At 41.7% G+C, this 24,063-nt stretch overlaps 2 protein-coding genes across 2 annotated transcripts; one reads left to right on the top strand and one right to left on the bottom strand.

Moving 5' to 3' along the window:
- The first annotated feature begins 921 nt into the window (after positions 1-921).
- LOC123156728 (protein virilizer homolog) lies at positions 922-17,502 on the top strand. Its single transcript, XM_044574893.1, has 28 exons — positions 922-1,261; positions 2,534-2,622; positions 3,849-3,972; positions 4,373-5,038; positions 5,128-5,499; positions 5,587-5,688; positions 5,814-5,996; positions 7,145-7,286; positions 7,373-7,554; positions 8,015-8,100; positions 8,523-8,571; positions 8,646-8,712; positions 8,799-9,280; positions 9,372-9,471; positions 9,617-9,750; positions 9,868-9,935; positions 10,034-10,253; positions 10,375-10,590; positions 10,695-10,847; positions 11,767-11,820; positions 11,895-12,106; positions 12,190-12,256; positions 13,077-13,393; positions 14,325-14,505; positions 14,576-15,994; positions 16,095-16,901; positions 16,985-17,056; positions 17,155-17,502. Exons 1-28 carry the CDS (start codon positions 1,187-1,189, stop codon positions 17,176-17,178), a joined length of 6,663 nt encoding a protein of 2,220 aa, XP_044430828.1. The 5' UTR covers positions 922-1,186; the 3' UTR covers positions 17,179-17,502.
- Positions 17,503-19,973: 2,471 nt separating this feature from the next.
- Positions 19,974-22,533, bottom strand: LOC123159110 (uncharacterized). The gene is made up of 3 exons (XM_044576917.1): positions 22,227-22,533; positions 20,576-20,778; positions 19,974-20,478 (listed from the first exon to the last, which is right to left on the bottom strand). Exons 1-3 carry the CDS (start codon positions 22,332-22,334, stop codon positions 20,214-20,216), a joined length of 576 nt encoding a protein of 191 aa, XP_044432852.1. The 5' UTR covers positions 22,335-22,533; the 3' UTR covers positions 19,974-20,213.
- Positions 22,534-24,063: the final 1,530 nt, after the last annotated feature.

Here is a 24,063-nt window from a genome sequence, read left to right as displayed (position 1 = left end):
AACTTAAGCCAGAGTGGCAGAGTGCAAAGTTGGGCTCGATGCAGAGGAACGCTTGGCAGAATGTGACGAAGCAAGCGATGTGGAAGATTGAGTTAGGTGCAAGGTGGTGGAATTGAAGGATGTAGAAATAAAGAAGACCTCGAGGAAGGGGTGAATGGGAAATTCCAAACCCCGAAGGAGATGGGATATGAAGACGACTCACTCACCAACGCGATGTTTAGGAACCCCGACAGAAGTGAGACCCGTCGGCCCTTTGACAAGGGGAGAGCGGGACAGGGCAACCTCGAGCCCCGACAGGTACCCGACGTCTTGGAGCGCAATGATGTTCTCCTCGGTGACGGTCAAGGGCTGCCACAACCCCCTCATACCAGGGGGTTCTAGCTTTCTCCGGTAGACTGCTCGCTCCCCGTGGTTCCCTTCTCGGCGCCCTTTTTGGGCTTCACGGCCGAGATGTGGCTGCCTTCCCCGGCCATCTTTCAAAAACTGAAGGGGGAAAGGGAACTGGCTCAAGTTTTTGGGCGCGAGAACACAATAACGACGAAGGCAAGGGAGATTGGAGGCGTAAAGCTGACTCCCATGCATGGAACAAAGGAATCCAAACGATGACGTGGCAACCAGGGTGCGCTGAGATCCATGCAGTTCGATCGAACAACAAAACTAGCGTTCGCGGGGAAAGGCTAGAAATCTGATGTCGGATTTATAGTTTTTTATTTTTACAACTAATCATACTCAGATTTATAGTTTTATTTAAATAATCATACTCTTTTTTATAGTTCCAATCATTTTTTTTGAGGGGTACTTCTTTTGTTTGGAGATGCTTTATCACAGTCCAGGTCGGTAACATGCAAGTTAAGCCCGTTTCGCCTGGTTCCCTTCTGAAAAGGGAAAACCCTTCCGAACCCACTAAAAAAAAACCTTCCGAGCCTTCAGAATACCTGGTTCGTCCTCCTCCGTCTCGTCCCCCCCACACCCCACCCCACGCCGCCGCCGCGGACCGAGAGGGCCAAACAGGCCGCCGCACCCCCGCGCGGGCTCGTCTCACCACGGAGGCTGCGGCGACCCGCGTGCGCATCGCGAAGTCCCCCGTTCCCTCGTCCTTGCACGCTTCAGAGGACGCTAGGGTTTTAGCGCCCCTGCTTTCGCTCGCTCAGGAGGTCCGGTGTCGAGAAATATACGGCCCGCTTCGATGGGACGCCCGGAGCCGGTCGTGCTGTTCGCGCAGACGATCCTCCACTCTCAGCTGGACGAGTACGTCGACGAGGTGCGCTTCACCCCCCCTCCTTTTGTGTTAGTCTCCTATGCGATCTGCCACCAAATATTGCTACTGCTTGGTCAGCAGACGTTTGAATTGTTAAGCTCGACGGCTTTTAGTACCCCATATGTTCTTTGGTGCACCAAACTGGCACATAATTACATACTAGAATTTGTTTTATGCTCGACTTCCTTTTCCAGTATATCTGAAGCAATTCTATGAAATAACTATATCGACTTTTTCTGCCTTGAACTTAGGCACATATTCAGGCTTAATGAATCACGCATGTTTGTGAAGAAGTTCATGTGCACGGTCTCTAACATCCTCAGCAATGTGGCTCCACTTGTCCGTGTCCAATATAGTCAAGTTGTCACTAGCGCCAAACATATACTCCCTCCGTTCCTAAATATAAGTCCTTTTAGATATTCCAATATGGACTACATGCGGAGCAAAATGAGTGAATCTACACTCTAAAATACGTCTATATACATCCGTATGTAGTCCATATTGAAATCTCTAAGAAGACTTATATTTAGGGACGGAGGGAGTAGTTAACATGCTGCAAACAGGCGCCCACACATACACATTACGTGGAACAGACATATTCAATGAATATATCGACCGGATAAACTCTTTGTGTGTCCTTCTGAAATCGATTGAATGATATTAACTATGGTTAGCTTTGTAAATATTAGCAAAAGACAGGATCTTATTTGTAACCGTCTCATTTGGGATTCACAATCCATGCCCAAACAAAGGTAACAAAGTGTTCGTGTAACTACCAGCTATTTTTACTAATAACACCTACTCCAGCCTTTTACATAAGTACTCACTCTGAGCCGTAATGTAGGCCGTTTAAGAATCTATGCCAATCAAATGATTTTTAAGTTTGACCATTATGATGGATCAAATTGCCAATATCTACAATACTAAATTGGTATTGTTAGATCCATCACGAAAATTCTTCAATAATATGTACTTATTGTTATTTGAAGCACATGATTTCGTAGAAACTGATGGCCAAAGTGTGACTTTGGAGACAGTGTTAAACTGTCAATTCCTATACATCCTATGCTATGACAAAGGTAGTATTAAGAAAGCTTCTTAAGATGAACATATGCAGAGTGCATTAATTATATGTGCTTCAGCTATTCACCATTAGTGCTAAAGATTACAGTTAATTACTGTCCTGAGAGAGAGTGAGAGGGAAACTCATTTATCTAATTAAATTCGAATATATAACTTGTCCTTGAGTTCACTTAATTATGTTGCATCATGCAGGTGCTATTTTCTGAACCTGTTGTGATTACTGCCTGTGAGTTTCTTGAGCAAAATGCTGCTCCTTCTACACCAAACATATCTCTTGTTGGGTAAGAAAATTTCCTCCTTATACTTTTTGCACTTGTGAAGGTGAGATCTGATAAAAGTGTGTTCTGTGAAAGAGTGCCTCTGTACTTATTTGGCCGTTGTAGTTTATAAATAGTGTTTTTTTGGGCATGGCCATACCCATTTGGCCACTCTAGTGCTTTTTCTTTGCCACATTGGCCAAATCGTAGACAAGCAAAACCTTGGCTAGGTAAATTTTTCGTGGGGTGGTATTTGGGCTCAAGGGAACACATCCGTAGGCTACTACTTATTTTCTGGGCCCAGATTCTTACAAGAGAAAATCGAAGATCGTAGCAATGTGGATTAGTTGAATGTAGATGTTGTAGGTGTTACCTACTTACATTGTATAACAATTGCAACTGTATCTAGTAAAGATTGAAAATTAGGCATCACTATAGTTACATAACAAATAACTGTATTTTTTATTGGCACTAGAGTTAGATAACAAATGAAATGTGTTTTAGTTTCTAGCAGCGCAGTTGGCAGGAAGATATTGTAGAGTAGTAGAGCTCAGAATATTGTAACTATGTTTCTAAAGTAACAGAATATATTAATCTTGATAACCATTATGGAGTTAGGTGCACACTAAAATGTACAGAATCACCTGACAATGTAGTTTGTCCCATAATTATATACCATTGAGTCAATCAACGGTGCAAAAATAACTATTCCCTCCGTCCCATAATGTAAGACATAGAAGTGCTTGATCAATCTCCGAACTTACATGGAAATGAAAGTGTGCATTATTATTGGAAAACAGGGACCACCATGCACTAATGTAGTACAAATGAGACTCGATGCTAGTTTGTGAAGTGTTTAATAAAATTGAATCTAAATAATATGCAACTTGGGCTCACAGATACGAATCATGTGCTTTTAATTACGTAACTTGGGCTCCCAGTGGATGCTGAAATGATTTCCCCTTGCACTATCACGTGAATTACTGAAAAGGTTCTACTTTTGATTTTGACATAGAAACATACCGGACAAATGTAATTTATTGATCGCCAATGATACTTCTATAAAAATGTCTTATATCAATCTGAATATTCTAGCTCCCTTTAATTTAAGAGTCTTGAGTAAGCTAATTACATTATCCTGCAGTCGTGTGAGGACTTACGTGCAGACAGTTTGAAATGTATTAATATTCTTCTTCTGCCGCTCATTGTTGGGCTATTTTCCTTCATTAATGTTGTTTGTGTTATATCAGTGCAACATCCCCACCATCATTTGCTTTGGAAGTCTTCGTTCACTGCGATGGGGAGTCTCGATTTAGGCGCCTTTGCCTGCCTTTCTTGTATTCACACTCCTCGTCCAATGTGCTTGAAGTTGAGGTATGTCATTTGTTTTCAAGTTTGATAAATAGTCCTATCTTGTGCCTATATATGTCTATCCTTTCTGGCCGCTTGTTGTATCTGCTTTTTCCATCTGCACTACTAAATGTGTGAATGCTATGCTTGCTATGAATTTATGTTAAATTATCAACTTGTTAACTGGAAAGTTTACAGGTTTTAGTTGAATGGATACTGCCCCAGTTGCTTATGTGGTACAGTTGCACATGCTTAATGACCGATGCTGCATGTCACTCTGTTCATTTTTTCTTGCCTTTTGTTTATTATTATAACTGGTAGTCTTCAGTTGCTTATGTTTGCCACATCTTTGTCTTGTTCATCCATTCAGAGTTGGTCTGTTCTGTTGCTTGAGACATTTTTCTTTGTTTCTTTTACTTTACAGGCTATTGTAACAAATCATCTAGTGCTGCGGGGAACTTATCGCAGTCTCACTCTTGTAATTTATGGGAATACTGCCGAAGACCTTGGTCAATTCAACATAGAACTAGGCCTGGATCATTCTCTTGCCAATGTGGTCAGCTCTCCGTCAGAGGGAAAATTTGAAGACCTTCCACCGGCACTACGTTCATCCAAATTCAAATTTGAAGAGTCATTATCTTCAATCAAACCATTGAGTTTTCAGTCCACAGATTTGGACTTGTCACTTGAAGTGAAGAGAATACTATATTTAGCTCTCAAAATGCACCAAATACCCAATGTGGAGAATCTGATCCCTGACCTAGGAAGTGCAGTTATCTCAGCTGTTTCAAAATATGTAACTAATTCAAACTGCATGTCACATAGTTGGAATCAAGACTTGGCAGATGGCTTCAGCAAGAGTAATCTTGATCCTCAGGAAAGTAATAATGTTCACACTGAAGCTAGCAATGAGCTGTTTGAAATTTGGAAAAATGTCCATTTTGTCGCTGCTACTCGTTTTGGTGATGATGATGGCTTTGCCATCGAATTGGAGGAGTTGCCTATGACTAAAACGATATTTGAGTTGTTCAACAATAGTTTCCCATATTATAGAAACTGTTCATTACTTGATCTACAATGCCCTTCTCAGGTAATTATCTGATGCCACTTGATGAACTGTCATATGGATGTCTAATGTGTTAGATGATTTATCTATCTTATGCCATTTTTTTGTTTCAGAATAACTGGTTGGTGATGTCCTTGAGTTTGGTTCTCCTAATATGCTCGTCAAAAGAGAGTTGCTTTTATTTTGTTGATGCTGGTGGGATGGAGCAAATCATTAATCTGCTTTGTTGGAAGACACCCAAATCTACAGCTACTACATTGCTTCTCTTAGGTATTGTTGAGAATGCCACTCGGCATGGTGTTGGATGTGAAGCTTTCTTGGGATGGTGGCCACGAAGTGATCGGAACAGTATACCCACCGGCAGCAGTGATGGCTACTGTTCTTTGTTGAAGCTTCTACTGGAAAAAGAAAGACATGATATCGCCTCTCGTGCTACATATGTTCTTCAACGTTTGCGTTTTTATGAGATACTATCTAGATACGAGGTTTGAATATTCTTAGCTACCCACTGTTCCATAAATCTATTGTTAGTGTACTCTCCAGATTATATGATGCTGATGGTCGTGTTGCAGTCTGCCGTGATCAAGGTGGTTTCCAATCTGCCTTCTGATGAACTTTCCGCGGACAGAGTTTCTTTTCTTATTTTTGCAAGTAACGAGCTTGCCGAAATGTCGGTAAGTTTCTAGAACTGCTCTCTTTAGGAAAGGCCCAGTTCCGTACAGCTGCACATACACTCTGTTTTCCTCCTTGGAAGTGAAGCGGGTTAGCAGTTATTTTACGATTATATTTCTTGATGCAGAAATTGATAAAGATATGTGGCCCTATTGAAGATCCTTCGCCAGAGGCTATTGCTAGAAGAATATCCAAGTCTAGTCATTTGGAAGATTCACTTTCATTCGAAGCAACAATTGGTCTTATAACTAATTCCAAGTACAGTTTCTTGCAATTTGACACCGATTCATGTTTGTTATCTCTTATCCAGGTAACATGGGATATGCACTTCTTGTTTTTCTTTGTGTATTCTTTACTTACACACGCTTTAAATCTTGATGTAAGTTGAACTAGCTCTTGTTGTCAATCTGCAAAATATACCATATTTTTTATGAAATTGTTTGCAACATGGCAACTTTGAGAAGGGCCCATGGAGTATGAAAGAAGTGAAGTTCCACAAATGGTGCACCTTTCATTTCTTATGATGTCAATATGATGTCTGGAATACTGTTGTCATTTGGGGCCGGGTATGGCCGCCGCGTCAAGGATAAGTACAGGCAACCGGTGGCAACTTGATCTTCAAGTCAGCCGAGGATTCCCCATCTCAGTCTATTTAGTTAATTCCAAGTTTGTTAAGTATGCTTTATCTCTTAGATTGGTTTAGACTGTCATTTTCATCTCAACTCTTTATAAGGAGAGTGCTAACATTGGAAGGTGATCAACTACCAATAAATATAAATGAAAATTGTGCCCAACCATATGCATGTGACATTTATACACATCTTCATTTGAAATTTCTTTTTGGCACAATTTGCTCCAATATCAAAGAGGGCTAGTGATAGTGGCGCCTTGTCGCATTAGAACACCATGAGTCCTTGATGGGAACAGGAGAATAAACACTGCGACGGGCTTAGCAGCAGCCGCAGCTTGAATCACACCTTGCTCTTCTCAGCCATGGTCATGCTGACACAGTGACCAATCGACTGCCTTGATACCAAGTGCCATGTACCGCTAGTCATGATGGGGATAAACACCCGTCAGTGGGATTTAAGTGGCGACAGCTTGACCTAGAGGGGTGCTAGCTGAAGGAGGGCATGTACTGGTGGAGGCTGTACCACCTAGGTATCAACCCAACCTAGAATGCTACCACACACTGCATGGAATCTCAAAGTCTGATTTTTTGTTACAAATTTTGGCAGTCTCCTTTGTTTGTATGGACATCCACGACATGCCAGTGAATATCACAAATATACAACATCCACACAGTTTATAACACAAGATGTAACTCCAAATACACATTTATTATGGGCATGTGGCTACTCTTGCTTGTTTTACACTGCTGGTTATCATCTTGACGCTGAGCAATAGCTGTACTTCTGTTAGAAATGTGACTCTAGCTTTATGTTTTTTGTAGAACAGGAAAGAGGTTTTTTCCCTCTGTCAGCAGCCTTATTATCATCACCTGTAATGCATTTGGCAAGTGGGCCTGCTGCTGAAATATTGATGGAGATCACATCGTCAATTGAATCCATTCTCCTCTCCCTTCTTTTTTGTCGCTCAGGTTTGATTGGCACATTTTCAAGCTGGGATATTTTGAATCTTGTTTTTCTCACATTATGACTCGAACTGATGTTTTTCTGTCCCCAGGGTTATCTTTTTTGCTCAGTCAACCTGAAGCAACTGAGCTTATAGTTCTTTCTCTTCAAGATGGTAAAGATATGAATAAAACAGAATGCATAACTCTTAGGCATGCCTTCGTTCTTCTGTCAAAAGGATTCTTCTGCCGCCCCCAGGAAGTTGGAATGATCACAGAGCTACATCTTAAAGTGGTTTGTGCAGGCTCATTGCATCAGAATTATCAATTTTGTACTGATTTTATGATCTTTTGAACTCAGAGATATGAATATAATTACTAGGATGAAACTTGGAACTTTAAAGTTAGATTAGATTGGTATGTGGGGGTTGTTCTTCACCTAAGGAAATTTTTCTTCTAGTAGTTCTGTTCAAACCATCAAATATAGAGAAGTTCTCCTACATTGTGTACACTGCCATCTTTTGCATCTTGTTTCCACTTATTCTTTCAGCTGATGTTACCCCAACTTGTTGTTAATTGTTTCATCCACACGGTACATGCTGTTACATCTACTTCTGTTAATATTGTTTAACTTGCAATTGATTTTTCTAACTTCCGTTTTTTATGTTTTGGTTTCTTTGTGAAATTTGTTTTTAACTTCTGTTGATGTGTTAACATAATTCATTTGATCAGACTTGAATTATTTTCTTCTGTAGGGAAGTGCTGCCAATAGGCTACTTGCAGTTCCTCCAAATTCTGATGAGCTTTTATGGGTTCTTTGGGAACTTTGTGCCATTTCGAGGTCAGTACTGAAGTTAGCGTTTGGTGGATAGTTTATGAAATTGCTTGTGATCGCAGTTTAGTTGTGTAAAACAATGACGTGAGCGGCCAAATATTGACATTGTCTTTCGGTACAAAGTGCCTTTCTATAATTCTTATTTTTTAACTTATGTTTCTCTCTGAATAAACAAGGAGTGAGTGATATTGTTGAAAGTTTACTCAATAATTTTAACTTTATCCTCTTTCAGTGTTTTGCTCAATATCAATAATTTTGATATCCTAAGTAACACTATGATAAGGAATACTTAATTTGAAGTGTATTTATGAATTTTGAGATGCTAAGACAATTATGTGTGTCCACAAATTGGCGCACAAGTTATTTATTTTTATATATATTGGTTCTAGTGTCCATATATAGCTTACAGAATCCATCATGTGGTGCAGGTCCGATTCTGGTCGCCAAGCATTATTAGCTCTTGGCTACTTTCCTGAGGTGTGTGTTGTTCATTTCATTTGTCATTCTTAATGCAACTTGCATTGTGGGTGATATAAGTATTTCTGGTGTAGGCAATATCAGTTCTGTTGAGTTCCATCTCTTCATACAAGGATCTCGATTCAACCATGATTAAAAATGGTCAGTGGAACCATCCTGTACTTCTTGATATGTTGTCTGAGGTTCTGATTGAAGGCTTACATCTCTTCGTGACTGTCTTATCTCAGGAGGTTCTCCATTGGGTCTTGCTATCTTCCATTCAGCAGCGGAGATTCTTGAAGTCTTGGTTGCAGATTCAACTGCTTCATCCCTCAAGTCATGGATTGGATTTGCTGTTGATCTGCACAAGGCGTTGCATTCGTCTTCTCCAGGTTCAAACAGGAAAGATGCTCCAACAAGGTTGCTTGAATGGATTGATGCTGGTGTTATATATCAGAGAAATGGTGCTGTTGGGCTTCTTCGTTATTCTGCTATTCTAGCTTCTGGTGAAGATGCCCATTTTTCTTCTGGAAACGTGCTTGTGTCAGATTCAATGGATGTCGAGAATGTAGTTGCAGATTCAAATAATACTTCAGATGGTCAAGTCATTGATAATCTTCTTGGGAAGCTTGTTACAAACAAGTACTTTGATGGAGTTGCTTTGTGCAGCACTTCTGTGGTTCAATTGACAACAGCCTTCCGCATTTTAGCATTTATTTCAGAAGATAAGGTAAGCTCATCATCCTTTTTGTGTTCTATTTATTCATGACGTTTAATTTGCAATGAATTATTCATGCCATCATTTTTTGCTATCGATGAAGGCTGTGGCTTCTTCCCTGTTTGAAGAAGGTGCGATTACTGTTATATACATAGTCCTGATGAACTGCAAGTCTATGCTTGAACGCTTGTCGAATAGCTACGGTGAGCACCTTGTGCTTTATTTGGATTATTATTCAAAAAATGTGCTTACAGTAGGTGATTATATTGTCTTGTTCATGAAGTTGACTGATGTTTATATGCTTTTTTTTGTGCTAAAACCATTTTCTTTCTCTTATTCTTCCTTTAGATTACCTTGTTGATGAAGGTGCTGAACTAAGTTCCACCACAGAATTGCTTTTAGACCGAACTCATGAACAAGCCCTTGTGGATCTCATGACTCCCTCACTTGTGTTGCTGATAAACCTCCTTCAGATATTACATGTAATATGTTCTGTCCTATTCCTTGTCATGCTTTCAGTTTCAATATGGCTTCAGTGTAAGCATGTAATTGCCTCAAGCTGCTCATATCAATGATCTTGGATGTATCCACCTTGGCAGGGAACAAAGGATCAATACCGCAACAAAAAACTTCTTACTGCTCTTCTGCGGCTACACCGAGAAGTCAGGTATTCAGATAGCCCTCTATGCATAGCAACTCCCCCTCCCCCTCCCCCCTCTTCTATTCCCCTATCTTACATAATATTTTGTTGTTGTATAATTTCAGCCCAAGACTAGCAGCTTGTGCGGCCGATCTGTCTTTCATGTTTCCTAGTTTTGCTGTAAGCTTTGGTGTGGTTTGCCAGCTTATTACCTCAGCACTTGCTTGCTGGCCATTGTATAATTGGACACCTGGCCTATTTCATTGCCTTCTTGAAAATGTTGAGCCTACTAATGCATCAGTACCATTAGGTCCAAAAGATGCCTGCAGCCTTCTTTGTCTCTTGGTAAGCCGTTTATTTATGCTTGTATCCTTTAGATATCTACTTGTTTCCATTAAAAAACGCAGGTGGCAGAATTGTAAGATCGGTACCGATTCTCATTTGTGTATGTTTCTTGTGCTTGAAGGGTGATCTTTTCCCAGATGAAGGCATATGGATGTGGAATGTCGAAGTTCCTTCTCTGAGTGCTATTAGATCTTTGAGTACTGCAACAATTCTAGGACCTCAAGTTGAGAAACAAGTGAACTGGCACCTGCGCCCTGAACATGTGTCTGTATTACTTGTAAGATTGATGCCACAACTTGATAGACTTGCACGTGTCATTGACAACTTTGCTACTTCGGTATGTCCTGGATTTGTTTTTATCTGATGCTTTTTTCACTCCAAAGCAAATGACTTTTCACTATAGCAAATACCAAATACTTATATAGCTATCGAACCACATAGGCCTTGATGGTGATACAAGACATGCTCCGGATCTTCATTGTTCGTGTTGCCTCTGAAAAGATTGAGTGCGCGGTGGTTCTTCTGCGACCAATTTTTATTTGGTTGAATGACAAGGTTGATGGAACGTCCCTGTCAGAGGGAGAGGTCTTTAAGGTATGATAATGTATAGGGATTATGGCTGCATAGCTGAGTGTTATTATGCGCCAGAAAAATGTCTGTTAAATACTATATCATTCTGGTTACTGTTCAAAGTTCTGGAGGCATTTCCTCATGAGAAGTGTAATTAATCCCTTGTTTGACCAGCTTTTAGTAACTAGCTAACTAACCTGCCGTTTTGGCACTATTGTTGGAACCATCTTGTTTAGTAAGTCGATATTAGGTCCACACTGCTATCTTCTGATCCCAACAGGTTTTGTTGTGTCCAACAAATTTGTAGAAATACTATTTGAAGAAAACTGGCATTACATGACGATTGTAATTATGAAGCCCTGTGCGTTCAGTCACCAACAGAAATTGGTTGGCTAGTGTTCAGGTTCCTGGAACTGTGGTCAATCCTGGATTTCTTTTGTTCTGGAAGACCACTTTGTTTCATTTTTAGCATTCATTTTTTCTGTTCTTGAGGTTTATATATGGTTCAAACTTCAAACATATTAATTAATGAACTCCATTGAGGTGGCGCTGAAAAAATGATTTAAATGCTGGCCTCATGCAAACAGAAGCTGGCTTGTTTCTGGAAAACTTGTTAGTTTCTTGGGGGGAACCTGACCTGTATGTGGGTTTGTCCGTGTTTATTTCAGATGGTCCTCTCTGTAGTGTCCCCCTGTTCTACTATATATGGGGCATTTAACTCTGGGTCGGTATCATTGTTGACTAGTAACAGTCCAGTAAAACTTTGGAACAGTAATTCTACTTGTGTGCTAGTTCTCGTAACACACAAGCACATTCCTTTAGTTACCGGGCACTTATATTTGGTTGAATGAGCTCTTCTTTTCCCCTAAATCTAGTTCTTCATTTATAGCCCTCAGCATCATCAATCTGAAGTTGTTTAATACTTTAATTGCATTGTTTCCAGGTGCATCAGTTACTTAAGTTCATTGCAAAATTGTCAGAACATCCAAATGGCAAGGTGAGAGGCTCTTTATTATTCATGACCTGTGTATATTGTTTCTCTCTTTTTCCTCTCATGTTCTCTTTATTCAGGTATTGCTATGGAAAATGGGAATTGCGCGGGTTCTTAATAAGTTACTAAAGAACTGCAGCAACGCATCTTACTTGGAAGATAAGACGATGTCTGAAAGAGGAGCCTACAGAAGTGACCAACTTATGCTCAAATGGAGGATTCCCTTGTTCAGATGTCTCGCATCTATCTTCAGTGCCCAGCCATCTGGCAAAGAGCAGACTGCTATTGAAGAGTAAGCTCACAACTAGTAAACTATCTACTTCAGAACTACTTCATCATTTACATTTGAAAACTAATTATATTAACTCAAAGTAGGTCCTCAGAGAATGCTAGCGTTGAGGAGTGCTCTTCTATCATGCATCACCTCTTGCTCTTATGCCAGGTAAAATATCTTTCGTGTTATATATGATAAGATGGTTGTCGGATCGCTAGCGTTTACTTCTCTATTTGATTCTCAAGCTTAGGTCACTACTGTAGTGAAGCCAGGATGTGGTCTGTTTTGTTGTGGTTTCTTTAGTTTTACTACTCTGAAAGATTGATATCAAGCTTTTGTAATGAAGTACTATCTTCCAAGTGTTCCCTATTCCAGAAGCCATTTATGAGTTGAAACTGCCCTGTGCAGTTAGTTCCTTTTTTGGGGGAGTAGTCCTAGTTAAAAGGGTCAACAAAAGTGTCTAAGATCATACATTGGGAAGTTCATACCGTTGGAAGTGGAAAACCTAAAGGAATAGCTGAAGTTCAAATACTCCCTCCGTCCTATAATATCAGAGTGTTTTTTACACTACACTAGTGTAGAGGGAGTACATGAGAAGGATATGCTGAGAATGAGGACATGGAATGGTGATAATGTTTCTTCAGCTGTTACTTTCTTTTTCTTCTTCCTTTGACAGTGTTGTGTTGCTACTTACGATTTAAGAAACTGAATTCCAAAATTTTGTGTTCAACCATTTTAAAATACCCTAGATACTTAAAATACACATGAATTATGTCATATGTTGTACTTTAACAGACGGCTTTGTGGCAATATCTGAATAGCATATTCTCTGATGGAGAAGTGCTGCAGTTGATCAGTTTTTATTTAAATTTGATTCTCTTGTGGTGCATGCCATCCTTAATGCTGAAGTTATATTTTATTCATGTTTCTTTTCATGTTTTTAGTATGGTTCATTTCAATACTCATCATGCTATAAGATGGATGTCAGGTTTTACCAGTTGGACGAGAAATGTTTGCTTGTTCCATGGCATTCAAGGAAGTGGCTTCTTCCTATATCTGTAGAAGTGCAGTGCCTTTGATATTTTCACAACTCCAAACTCTTAGCCAAGATGATGAGGAGAAAACTGAGAGTGACACTTATCATGACCCACCAAATATGGATAACTGGCGCTGCTTTACCCCTTTATTGAAGTGCTTCAAGCGACTCCTGAAATGTGTTGACGCTAATAATCCAACAGATTATTGTGTAGAAACAGTTTATTCTTTTATACTTGGTGCTATTGCCCTTAGCCAGTATGGTGACAGGTAAACATCACTTCATGTTCTTCCTTATGAATATTTTGATAATACATGTGCAAGTATATCTTTGCACTTTCCAATTTCCTCGGTGGCATGCAAATTGTTAAATGTTTATATAACCCATTTGCATGAAGCACTGGATTGCCTGCATTTAAGTACTATTTAATTCTACTGGCTGTGATATGAGCTTGTGGTCTATAGTGTGCAAGAAAAGGAGAAGTAATAAAAAAATACATGTGCGATTATATCTTTGCAGTTTCCAGTTTCCTAGGCTGCATCCAAATTCATCAAATGTTCATATAACCCATTTGCATGGCACACTGGGTTTCCTGCATGTAACTACTATATTAAAGTCTACTGGCTGTGATATGAGCTTGTGGTCTATAGTGTGCAAGAAAAGGAAAAATAAATTTAAAAGCTATTATATAGATGCTAATCTTTAAATGTCTTGACTCCATCAAATTCGTAATTAATCTTGAGGCATGCTTTGGGGTTAAGTTAATCATCCACATAGGTGATTCAGATGATCTCCATATTGGAAAGCTAACTGCTAATCACTATATTAAAATAATTGTTCACGGCCTCAGGCTGCCAGATATCTTGTTTATATGCAGAATAAATGAATTATTTCCAGATGTGATGGCAATTTGTTTTATTCTGATTTACTCTGTCGGCTGGTGATTTTGTTTTTCTTTGTAGAGTTTTTTGTATCTAACTGGCAATTGGTTCTTCATGTTTGTACTGTTCTTTTGAAGAGTAGATCTGAATGATAATAACTTAATATCAGTTAAGGTTGCAAATATTTTCCTTCTTCAAAAAGACCAGTATCTGCAACCATGGATGCATTTACGATGTATAAGCATTCTTACATCTTCAGTGCAGTTTTTGTATGGGTCAGGACATAATGAGGTACTTATATTGTTTCTGCTTGTTACAGTCTTGAGGGTCCCATCATATTGAGGTGTCTATTTGGGCACCCCTTTGAACGTAGTCTTGCATTGAAATCCTCTGGTGATAGTTTGGATGAGAGTACAGTTTTAGTGAAGACTTTCGAGGAGAAAATATCCCAGGGCTATGATCATTTGTCAAATTCTGTTGGAAAGAGTCTTCTAAATCAGGTATACCTATCATTACCGAGTTACATTTTTTTTGTTAATCTCATGTTTCTCATGGTGACGTCATTAACAGGTTCAGAGTTCCATCACATTACTGTGCTCTATTCTTGAGAATGCTGGCCTATTAGAAGATTCAGTGCAGATGGTTCTTGAAGGCACTTACTTGCCATTTGGAGTGGTTCGTTCTGTTGTCATGACATCTCGTCTAATGCCATCCCTAGCCAGTGTGTCTGCGAATCACGAATCTGTTCTCTTCTTTTCAAATGCTTGGAAGATTATTGCTGATTCAGAAGAACCGGTTGAGGGTGAATTTTCGAAGAGGTTGGTGTGGGAGTTGCCCGATTCTTCTCTCGACAGACAGCTAATTGCTGGTCAATCTGCTAGCAGAAAACTGGCATTGGGAGAGGCTGCAAGTAGACGTATAAAAGACAATCAAGCACCTGAACCTACTGGACAGTTTGGTCGAAGTTTAAATACAACTAGCGTCTCTACAGGTCATGCACGCAGAGACACTTTCCGTCATCGGAAACCAAACACAAGTAGACCACCTTCAATGCATGTAGATGATTATGTTGCAAGAGAGAGGAACATAGATGGTGCAAGCAGTGCATCAAATATTGTAAATTCTACTCCGCGCGGAACACTTAGTGGAAGACCTCCATCTATTCATGTAGATGAATTTATGGCAAGGCAGAGGGAGCGTCAAAATCCTGTGCCAGCCCCATCTGGGGATGCACCCCAAGTAAAGAGTCAGACAAGTTTGGATGACAATGTCCGTGCTAAGACGGAGAAACCGCAACAACCCAAGGCGGATCTTGATGACGATCAAGAAATTGATATAGTCTTTGACGAGGAATTGGAGTCAGATGACAAACTACCTTTTCCTCAACCGGATGATAATCTACAACCGCCTGTCATTATTGGGGAAAATTCTCCAGGTCCAGTTGTTGAGGAGACAGAGGATCAGCAGAATGAAAAAAGTCCCTTTTCTCGGAGGGACATACCTGTCTCAAAGAACAATGAGAGTCTTGGTGCTCACATATCTTCTCGGACAGCTATGCTTCCAGAAGCTAATGTTCCTTTGGAGCGAAAAGGTTCAGTTTCTAGCCCAGCCTCAGAGAAGAGTGCATTCAGTGATCATGCTGATGAACCTGCATACTTTTCCTCTCATAACAAGCGTCCGGCAGAAGCACCTCTGCAACAATTGCGTCCTAATACTTATCAGAAGAGAAGTGCACATAAGTTGTCTGAGAGTTCTCTGTCATCTGGATCTCATGGACACGATCATAGGTTTTCCAGAAACCAACCACCTCTGCCACCAATGCCACTGCCAACTTCTTCCATGCCTACACGAAGTCCTGAGTCAAGTCAAAGGAGGTCATCATCTTACAATGCAAGGGACAGCGCTAGGGATGGACCACCAGCTTACCCATCTAATTATCCTGTACAACCTTTTGAGGCTAGTATGCCTACCGCTTTTGTAGGGCTTCAGGTAATGGAAGACAGGTCTTTTCAAGCTCTAATTATGTCTCCATGTTGCTTTTTACTTGATGTTGCAATTTAGATTCTAAAATGTGAACTTCCATTTTCAGGCTCAAACTGAACATGCCCTAGCAAGCAACGGTACTTTATCATCGAATGCTCCTAATGCAGACGTCAATTTCTTGTGGAACAATTTTCCAGTAAATAGGGTCCCTATGGAGCACTTCAACTCTGGTTCATCTGCCCGACCAATGGCACCCCTTGCTCAACCTTATTCAACCCAACATTCTGCAATGAGCTCTGGCTCTCCTGCATCTCATCTGTATAATCAAGGCACTAGTGTTGTCCAGCCTAAACCGTCTTCATCTCTTATGAACGATGCAAATTTAGGCATAAATTCTGCATCTGGCAGCGCAATTCTGTCCAATTTGTTGCCATCATTTGCATCACAATTTCTAATGAGCAGGCCTCCAATGTCTAGTCCATTCTTCGGAACATCTCTTCAACATGTTCAACTCTCATCTGGCCTTCCACAGAGTGGGTCCAATCCCCAGTCTTCTGTTTCTTCAATGCAAGCACGGCCACCTCCACCACCACCACTACCTCAGCAGCCTCATCCATCCCAGACCCAGCAACATCTTGCTTCTCTTCAATGGCAGCAACACCAGGAGCAGCCTCAGTCATATGCGCAAAATAGCATCCAGTCGCAGATGACTTTGCAGTTTCAGAACCAAGTTCCTGTTCCTCAGATGCAGTTTTACCCGAGTCAGCAGGACCTTGCGGCGCAAACGCTGAGACAAGCAGGTGAACAATCGCAAGTTGCTAGCCAGACTGCACAAGCGGATGGTTCATCTCAACAGCAGAAAGAACCGGAGATCGATCTGAGCCACTTCTTCTCGTCTCAAGAAGCAATCCAGGTTATTTGAATTTTCTACTGAAGCAACGTGCTAGAAAAATAGTCATTTCCCAATGTGTCTGACCACGGTTTTCCTTGTTACAGAGCCTTCTAAGCGATCGTGCGAAGCTTTGCCAACTTCTGGAGGCGAACCCCAAACTGATGCAGATGCTTCAGGTATATTTTGATGCGCTGCTGCAGCAATAAGTTCGAACGCAATGGAGTCCGGATCGTCTATGGTCGAATGAAATCTCTACTCTGTCTTTGTCAAACAGGATCGCATTGGCGGCAGCAAATAGGAGGGTGGCGCCTAACTTTGGATCTGCCTTTGGCTATGTTCTGTAGCGGCGATGGCTCTTCTAGCGAAAGAAGTGCATGCCTATGCCTATGTGCATCATTAATTATCCGTCGTCATGTGTAATGTTAATGTTGTGACGTTAGTTTTAAATTTTGTAATCAATTTTGTCTGAGGCTACATGAATTCTCGCTGGCCATGATCAAGCTGCTGCTCTAGTTGGTCAGGCCGTTAGCCGTCCGGAATGATGTTCGCTTGAATGCACAACTAGCCTGAGTTTCAGGGCCAGTGTGCCTGTATTTGTTTTATGCTCGATCTCCCTTTCTTCCGGTGTGCAGAGTTCCCTGAGATAAATGTTTGGATTTTTTTTTGTAAATTAGTCATATACCACAAGCCCGTGGGCATACTAACTAACAACCCTAAGGCTCTGGATACTTGCTAATGCCAAGCCATAATGTACACGCATATGAAACTGCGAGTTGGTGGATTAGATCAATTTATTGGGCGTCAATATCCTGCATGGGTAGGCCATGCATCACCATTCTTGTAAGAGCATCTCCAACCGATGATGTATTTAAGGGCATGCATGATGTATTTTAGGGCACCAAACAGTGAGGTTTGGACATCAGTTTTATGTTTGAGCGCAGTGCAACAGATGATATAAACCCAAAGTTCCAAACATTCAATCTTGCAAACATCCAAGCTACATTGATCACACTGCCATGGTCTAAACTTGCAAACATTTAAAACTTTAAACATAGTGTGAGCGATTCCTAAATATCACTACCCTTGTCATGCTGCGTCCTTTTGCTGAACTTCGTCGCTGGACTCGACCTTGATCTGGTTGTTGGAATACTTGTCCTTCTCGCGCCTTGCTTTTTGGTGCTCATGGTCCCCCTTTTAGAAGAGCTCCGCCTTGTACTGCATGAGATGCGGATTTTTCCTCGCAAACCTCACCATTGCCTCCTCATTGCTCTTATTCTCAGTGGGCGGCGTTTGTGAAGACCATATCCGAACCGCATGGCAATAAACAGAGCCACTTTGCAACAATGTAAGAAGCGGCTAGGAATGGTGTGGAGAGAGCATTTGGTGTGCTTCAGACTCATTGAAGAATTGTGCGGAGCGCTGCAATGATGTGGGAATCAGAAACTTGTGGCATCTGATGACATGTTATGTTATTCTGCACAATATGGTTGTCGAGGATGAGGGTGATGGTGTAGCCCAAACCCATGTTTTCGAAACACCTGGAGAACAAGTGGAAATCCCGGAAGATCAAGATGCGGCTCAGCTTATGAACTTTTTGCAGATGCATCAGAATCTCAATGATCTTGTGGAGCATATGTGAACCCACAATGGCAACCAAGGAACCAATGCTTGAGTTTGGCACTTAAAATAAATTTTATGTAAACGTCATCTATGCTTCGTACCAACATTTGCTATTTACGTGCGACATTGGCTTGTATGATCAACGTGCATGAATTTGCATAGACTTGAGAGTCCGGATTTGAGATATGTGAATGCCGGGAGGAAAATACGAGGGCCCGTCTGCGGACGTATAGGGGATCGGATTTACTAGTTGTCCTTCGCCGATATTGTGGCCGGAGCTCCATTCATCATTTCATGGATCAAATCCATGACCAGGCCGCCCGTTGTTGGGGTTGACTTCTTACTTTGTCAGAACCAACCTTGTGGGGTCGTAGAAGGAGGATGGTTGTACTCTCGACTCACGAGGGATCAAACTATAGGTTTGACATTTATGTTTCTAATAAAGATGTCATGTTTTCCCGATAGGAGACGATGTTTTTGTCAATAGTGGAACGATGTTTTTGTCAATAGTGGAACGCCCGTGATGACTTTGTCAATCTTAATACCTTTCAGATCAGTCTCACGGACGTGCTCATACAGGGGTGCGTGCATGCAATACCCGGACATGCTCACAGCGCATGCATGCATTCATAGTAGTGAGTGTCTGTATTGCGTTTCTCAAATTTTGTCAATAGTGGAACGCCCGTGATGACTTTGTCAATCTCAATACCTTTCAGATCAGTCTCACGGACGTGCTCACACGGGGGGTGCGTGCATGCAATACCCGGATGTGCTCAGCGCATGCATGCGTTCACAGTAGTGAGTGTCTGTATTGCGTTTCTCAATTTTTTTGAAAAAAAAATCTTAGCCTGTTGGCAGTGGACCATCCGGCTCACCCCTCTCATATGATCATGCTCACGCTCACACCCTAAGGGGGTCTTTGTAACACAAATTTTATTCTCTTCTTAATTAATAGATGAGACAAAACTAATGTCTCTGTTTCAAAAAAAATAGAAGAAACTGCATCTTTCGTCCTTACAATTCAATTTACCTGTCATGCGTAAGTAGGCTTCGTAAATTTTAACAAATCCATGGTCATCTATTATTAGTCCATCATGTGGGATATACTATCCTGCCCTAGCAAAGCTAACAAGGATAGGCCGCCCGTTGTTGGGGTTGACTTCTTACTTTGTCAGAACCAACCCTGTGAGGTCGTAGACTCACAGGAGGATGACTGTACTCTCGGCTCACGAGGGATCAAACTATAGGTTTAGCATTTATGTTTCTAATAAAGAGGTTTTCTCATAGGAGACGACATTTTTGTCAATAGTGGAACCCCCGTGGTGACTTTGTCAATTTCAATTCGGATCAGTCTCTCAGGACATGCTCACACGGGGCATGCGTTCATAGTAGTGAGCGTCTGTATTGCGTTTCTCAAAAAAAATTAAAAATTCTTAGCCTGTTGGCAGTGGACCATCCGGTTCACCCCTCTCATATGATCATGCTCACTCTCACAACTTGGATCTAGGAGTATCACAATGCCGCTGTCTTGGACATCAAATATTCTGTAGATCAGGCAAGACGAGAACTAGGCCTGAACAAACACATCTGATCTGATCATAGAGAGCCATACCACACGCTACATTTTCCAGAAACTACTACGTTCTGCTCCAGAATATCTATCTAAATCCAGCACTCAAGCAAGTTCCATCAAACCAGAGTCCTTCTCCCTCGTCATGCGTAGCCAGCCATGCCGACATTGGCGGTGGCCTTGTTGGTCTTTTTGGCGGCCTGGCGCGTCGATTTCGTGTAGTACATGTAGAAGTACACGTTCAGGGTCATGGTGAACACCACAAAGACCGCCCCCGAGATGAACACCCCTTTCCGCAGAGAGTCGCAGGTCCAGCTCCCCGCGTATATCATGTGCCTGTACTTGGTGTGGTACGCGTTCTTTGTCGCTCCGGCGATCAGGCAGGACTCGGCGATTATGAATGTGATCCTGATGATGTGCAGGTAAATGCTCGTTACATATTAAAGGGTAACATAACTTGGGCAGTGAAAGAAAAGAATTGTTTCCTGTGGGACATAGGAATTACCATGAAGATACAAAGTAGATAATGGACCAGGCTCTGCTTCCACCGGGTGCCAGCGGTTGCCCAAAGCACATGCACTTTGTAACTCCCATAAGGAGTGATTGGCCCGAGAGGAGAAATAGGAAGGCGCCGACACCATAGCCGGTGGAAATATCGGAGTCATAAGTGCAATATGTGGAGTTGTTGATGTCTGTGACTATCGAACCCTGTTGTGACAAGAAAGTAAGTGATAAGTTATTCATGATCAGCAGAAGTATAAAACAGACAGAAACTAATCAAGGGGGAAATAGGCCAGGATGATGCAGCCCATCATCCAGGTCATTTACCTTGCATAAAGCTGCTAAAAAGAATTGAAACTTTTGCTGTAATTGACATAGTTAGCTGCCAATGTTGATCGGTTTTCGATAAGAAGAATTGATGTGTAAATAAAAACAGAAACACTTCGACTATTTGGTATCACCAAATGAAAAAAACTGTTCAAAGTTAACTACTACTGATAAGATTATCAGCTGATTATATGTGGAGAAAATATCTCTCATGCCACTCCGCGGCTGCGGAAGATCAATCTGCCATTCAAGTCCAGCCCGTTTCCTCTCCGTCATGATCCACGGATTAGCTCCTCCATGGGCCAAATGAGAAATCTTCTCAAGGTAGATGCCCTTGAATATGGTGGACTAGACCTCACAAAGCCTCGGCTAAAATATGTACACTTCATTTCAATACAGAAGAATCTAGGTTTGAACCAATGATTGTAGCTGAGATGAGCAGATTGACTAGTACAGTACCTTCTAGGTTAACATTAAGGATGAGATGGGTAGAGTTCTTCCTGCGTGGACAGTGAGCTGTTTGTTTCAGGTTTGCATCCCACATGATTTTTTCCAACTGATTCATTTGCACTACATTCATAAGTATTTTCCAATTAACTCGACCATTTTGGGCAGGTTCCTTTTTTTGAACAAAGATCATTTAAAATGATCAAACACCCGGATTACATTCAGCTTGTAAAAGCTCTCTGAATTCACTAGGTTCCTTTATTTTTCCAAGGCCGCAACCGAACAACTTTTGGTGCAAATTCAATCATGTAGAATTCAAGTGGGCATGATATTGCACCTAAATGTTCCCTATTATTGCGTTACTGGAAATCAAAGACGCCAAATATATACTGTAGAAACCAAACTTGTTTAGAGATGGGACGATTTGGGTTCAAATCTTTACAGCCTGAACGAAATACAAGTACACAAAGTTCCCAAAGCACCTGCGTTTCTCACCGGAGCAGTGAACGGTTGAACCTGAACGCTCGTGTATCAGCTGAGCAAATACGAACTCGTGCGAGATGACAAGTTTTTTTTTCAAAATAAATAAAACTACTGTAGCAGTTTTAACAAATCGGGCTGGGCTGACCTGCTTCCGATACTAGTACCATCTATCACCAAACCCGATCCTCAAAAAAAAAAAGATAGATATGTGCTCAAACAAAACCTAATCCAACTTTTCTCCACCAACCAACCGACGGCAGGAATGCCCTACGCAAGAACCCTCGGTGGTTCAGACAAAATCGCAGATGATCTACGCCCGGCCTCTCGGGATCCGTCCGATCCAGAGACGCGCGGCGGCCGGGGGCACTTGCAGGAAGAGAGAAGGACGCGTACAGTACCGTGCTGCGGCGGCGCTCGGCGGCGATGGCGAAGCCGAAGGCGGTGAGGCAGAGGGCGATCACCAGAATGTGCACCAGCAGAGAGCTCCAGCTCCTCGTCTCCCCCATCTCTCGCTCGCTCTACCGTCTCTCCGCTCTGGAGCCCGGATGCTGGGAGAGTGAGAGTGGGAACGAGGGGGCCGCCGCCGCCGCCGATGCCTGGGGATGGGGAAAGAAGGCGAAGTGTGAGTGAGTGAGTGAGTGTGAAGAGTAGCGGGGAGTGGAGGACTGATGAAAGGGTCGGTCCGGCGGGCCCACGTCCGCAAAGGAGAGAAAGGAAACTGCGAGGAATCCGCCGAGTGGAGTGGGAATCGAACAAAGAAAAGACAGGGGTCTGGTCTTGGGGAGGGAGGGAGCCCACACCTCCCCTCTTTTTCCGCGACCGGTTTGGGGTTTGGGAGAGTAGCTCACTTGTTGATGGAAAAACTTTGTTTTTTCCGGAAAATTCGAATTTGAGCCCGAGCTCATCTGCACCTGCGCTCATGAAAAAAATCAAAATAAATACTGACCTTCGATTTGTTTTTTTTGCTGAGAGCTGCACAGAAGTCCAAATGTTTTGAAAATTGGAGCGTACCTCACGCATCAAATTGTCTACCACCCAATTTTTTTTTGGAATTTTTGGAATTTTTCTGAATTTTTTACGATTTTTTTTTGACCGGGTGCAGATGCACCCGGGCACCGAAACGCCGTTCTCGTTTTTTCCACTCTAGCTTTTGACCACTTTACTATGCCAATTTAGTTTTTGACCACTTTGCTTATGCCACTCTAGAATTTGACATTTCACTTTTGCCACTCTTAGTTTTTGACAATACATCACAATTGCCATTCAATGGCAAAAGCAATAATTTGAGAGTGGCAATTGTGATACATTGTCAAAATCTAAGAGTGGCAAAAATGAAATAAAAGCTATTACTTTTGCCACGGAATGACATTTGTGATGTATTGTCAAAAAGTAAGAGTGCCAAAAGTAAGTATGCAAAATACCGCAATGGGGCATTCATAGTGAACCTCTTAAAGCTGATTGCACTGATTTCCTTGCTAACATAACTAGGGCAGAAACTAGAAATGTAACACAAGCTACTATAGGGAGCATTCACTTTCTTGCTATACATTATTTTGCTCTCTTTATAGGTAGATGCATTAATGGTAAACATGATCATAACCACCTTTGTGCATCAAATCTTAGTGTCCTCAAGCGTGCCGTAATGGGTGATAAACGATATAACTTGGGGGCTATTATTGCAAGGAGGTTACATAATAATGCTAAAGATGAAGATTTCTTTGGTGGGATTTATGCCACCCGGTTTGCTAATTATCTTGGGGTACCTATAAGAGAAAATGACATTGAGTTACCACCTGCTTACCTTGATTCTGATGCTATGGACGTTACCTAGAGTTACCACCTGCTTACCTTGATTCTCATGCTATGGTACGTTACCAGTTTCTTGAGAGGAGCGAACAACCCCTCTAGTACCGACTAATCTTTGACAAGGAGTGTGTCTTCTATATTACGCTTCTCGCTCCTGCCTTCTTTGACTTTCAGGTAAAACGAAGATACTTCATAACCAGAGAGGAGGCAGATGAGTATAAGAGAGCAGGGAAGGCCGCTCGCCTTCATGATGCAGCCCTCCAAGCGTAGCGGCCCAACTCAGTACAACCCCAACTAGGACTATGCATATCCGCCAGGCCAGCCGTGGCCCTAGACCAACTTAGGCCAAAAGCCTAAGCTTGGCGGAGTACATATTTCTCACCGACATTACATTCATGTTCACACACTCATTTCAGTTGTCGGTGTTCA

This window comes from Triticum aestivum, chromosome 7B (genome assembly GCF_018294505.1).
Source record: "Triticum aestivum cultivar Chinese Spring chromosome 7B, IWGSC CS RefSeq v2.1, whole genome shotgun sequence".
NCBI lineage: Eukaryota > Viridiplantae > Streptophyta > Magnoliopsida > Poales > Poaceae > Triticum > Triticum aestivum.
Note: the sequence above shows the minus strand (reverse complement) of the source record. Positions and strands in the feature narration are given on the sequence as shown.

Excerpts from the sequence above, each read along its gene's own strand:
- LOC123159110 (XM_044576917.1), bottom strand. The coding sequence starts at position 22,334 with ATGGGGGAGACGAGGAGCTGGAGCTCTCTGCTGGTGCACATTCTGGTG. Across the intron at positions 20,779-22,226 it reads CCGAGCGCCGCCGCAGCACG|GGTTCGATAGTCACAGACAT; the intron begins GTACTGTACGCG and ends TTGTCACAACAG. Across the intron at positions 20,479-20,575 it reads ATCTACTTTGTATCTTCATG|GATCACATTCATAATCGCCG; the intron begins GTAATTCCTATG and ends GCACATCATCAG.
- LOC123156728 (XM_044574893.1), top strand. The coding sequence starts at position 1,187 with ATGGGACGCCCGGAGCCGGTCGTGCTGTTCGCGCAGACGATCCTCCAC. Across the intron at positions 9,472-9,616 it reads ACGCTTGTCGAATAGCTACG|ATTACCTTGTTGATGAAGGT; the intron begins GTGAGCACCTTG and ends TTCTTCCTTTAG. Across the intron at positions 12,107-12,189 it reads GAGCAGACTGCTATTGAAGA|GTCCTCAGAGAATGCTAGCG; the intron begins GTAAGCTCACAA and ends AACTCAAAGTAG.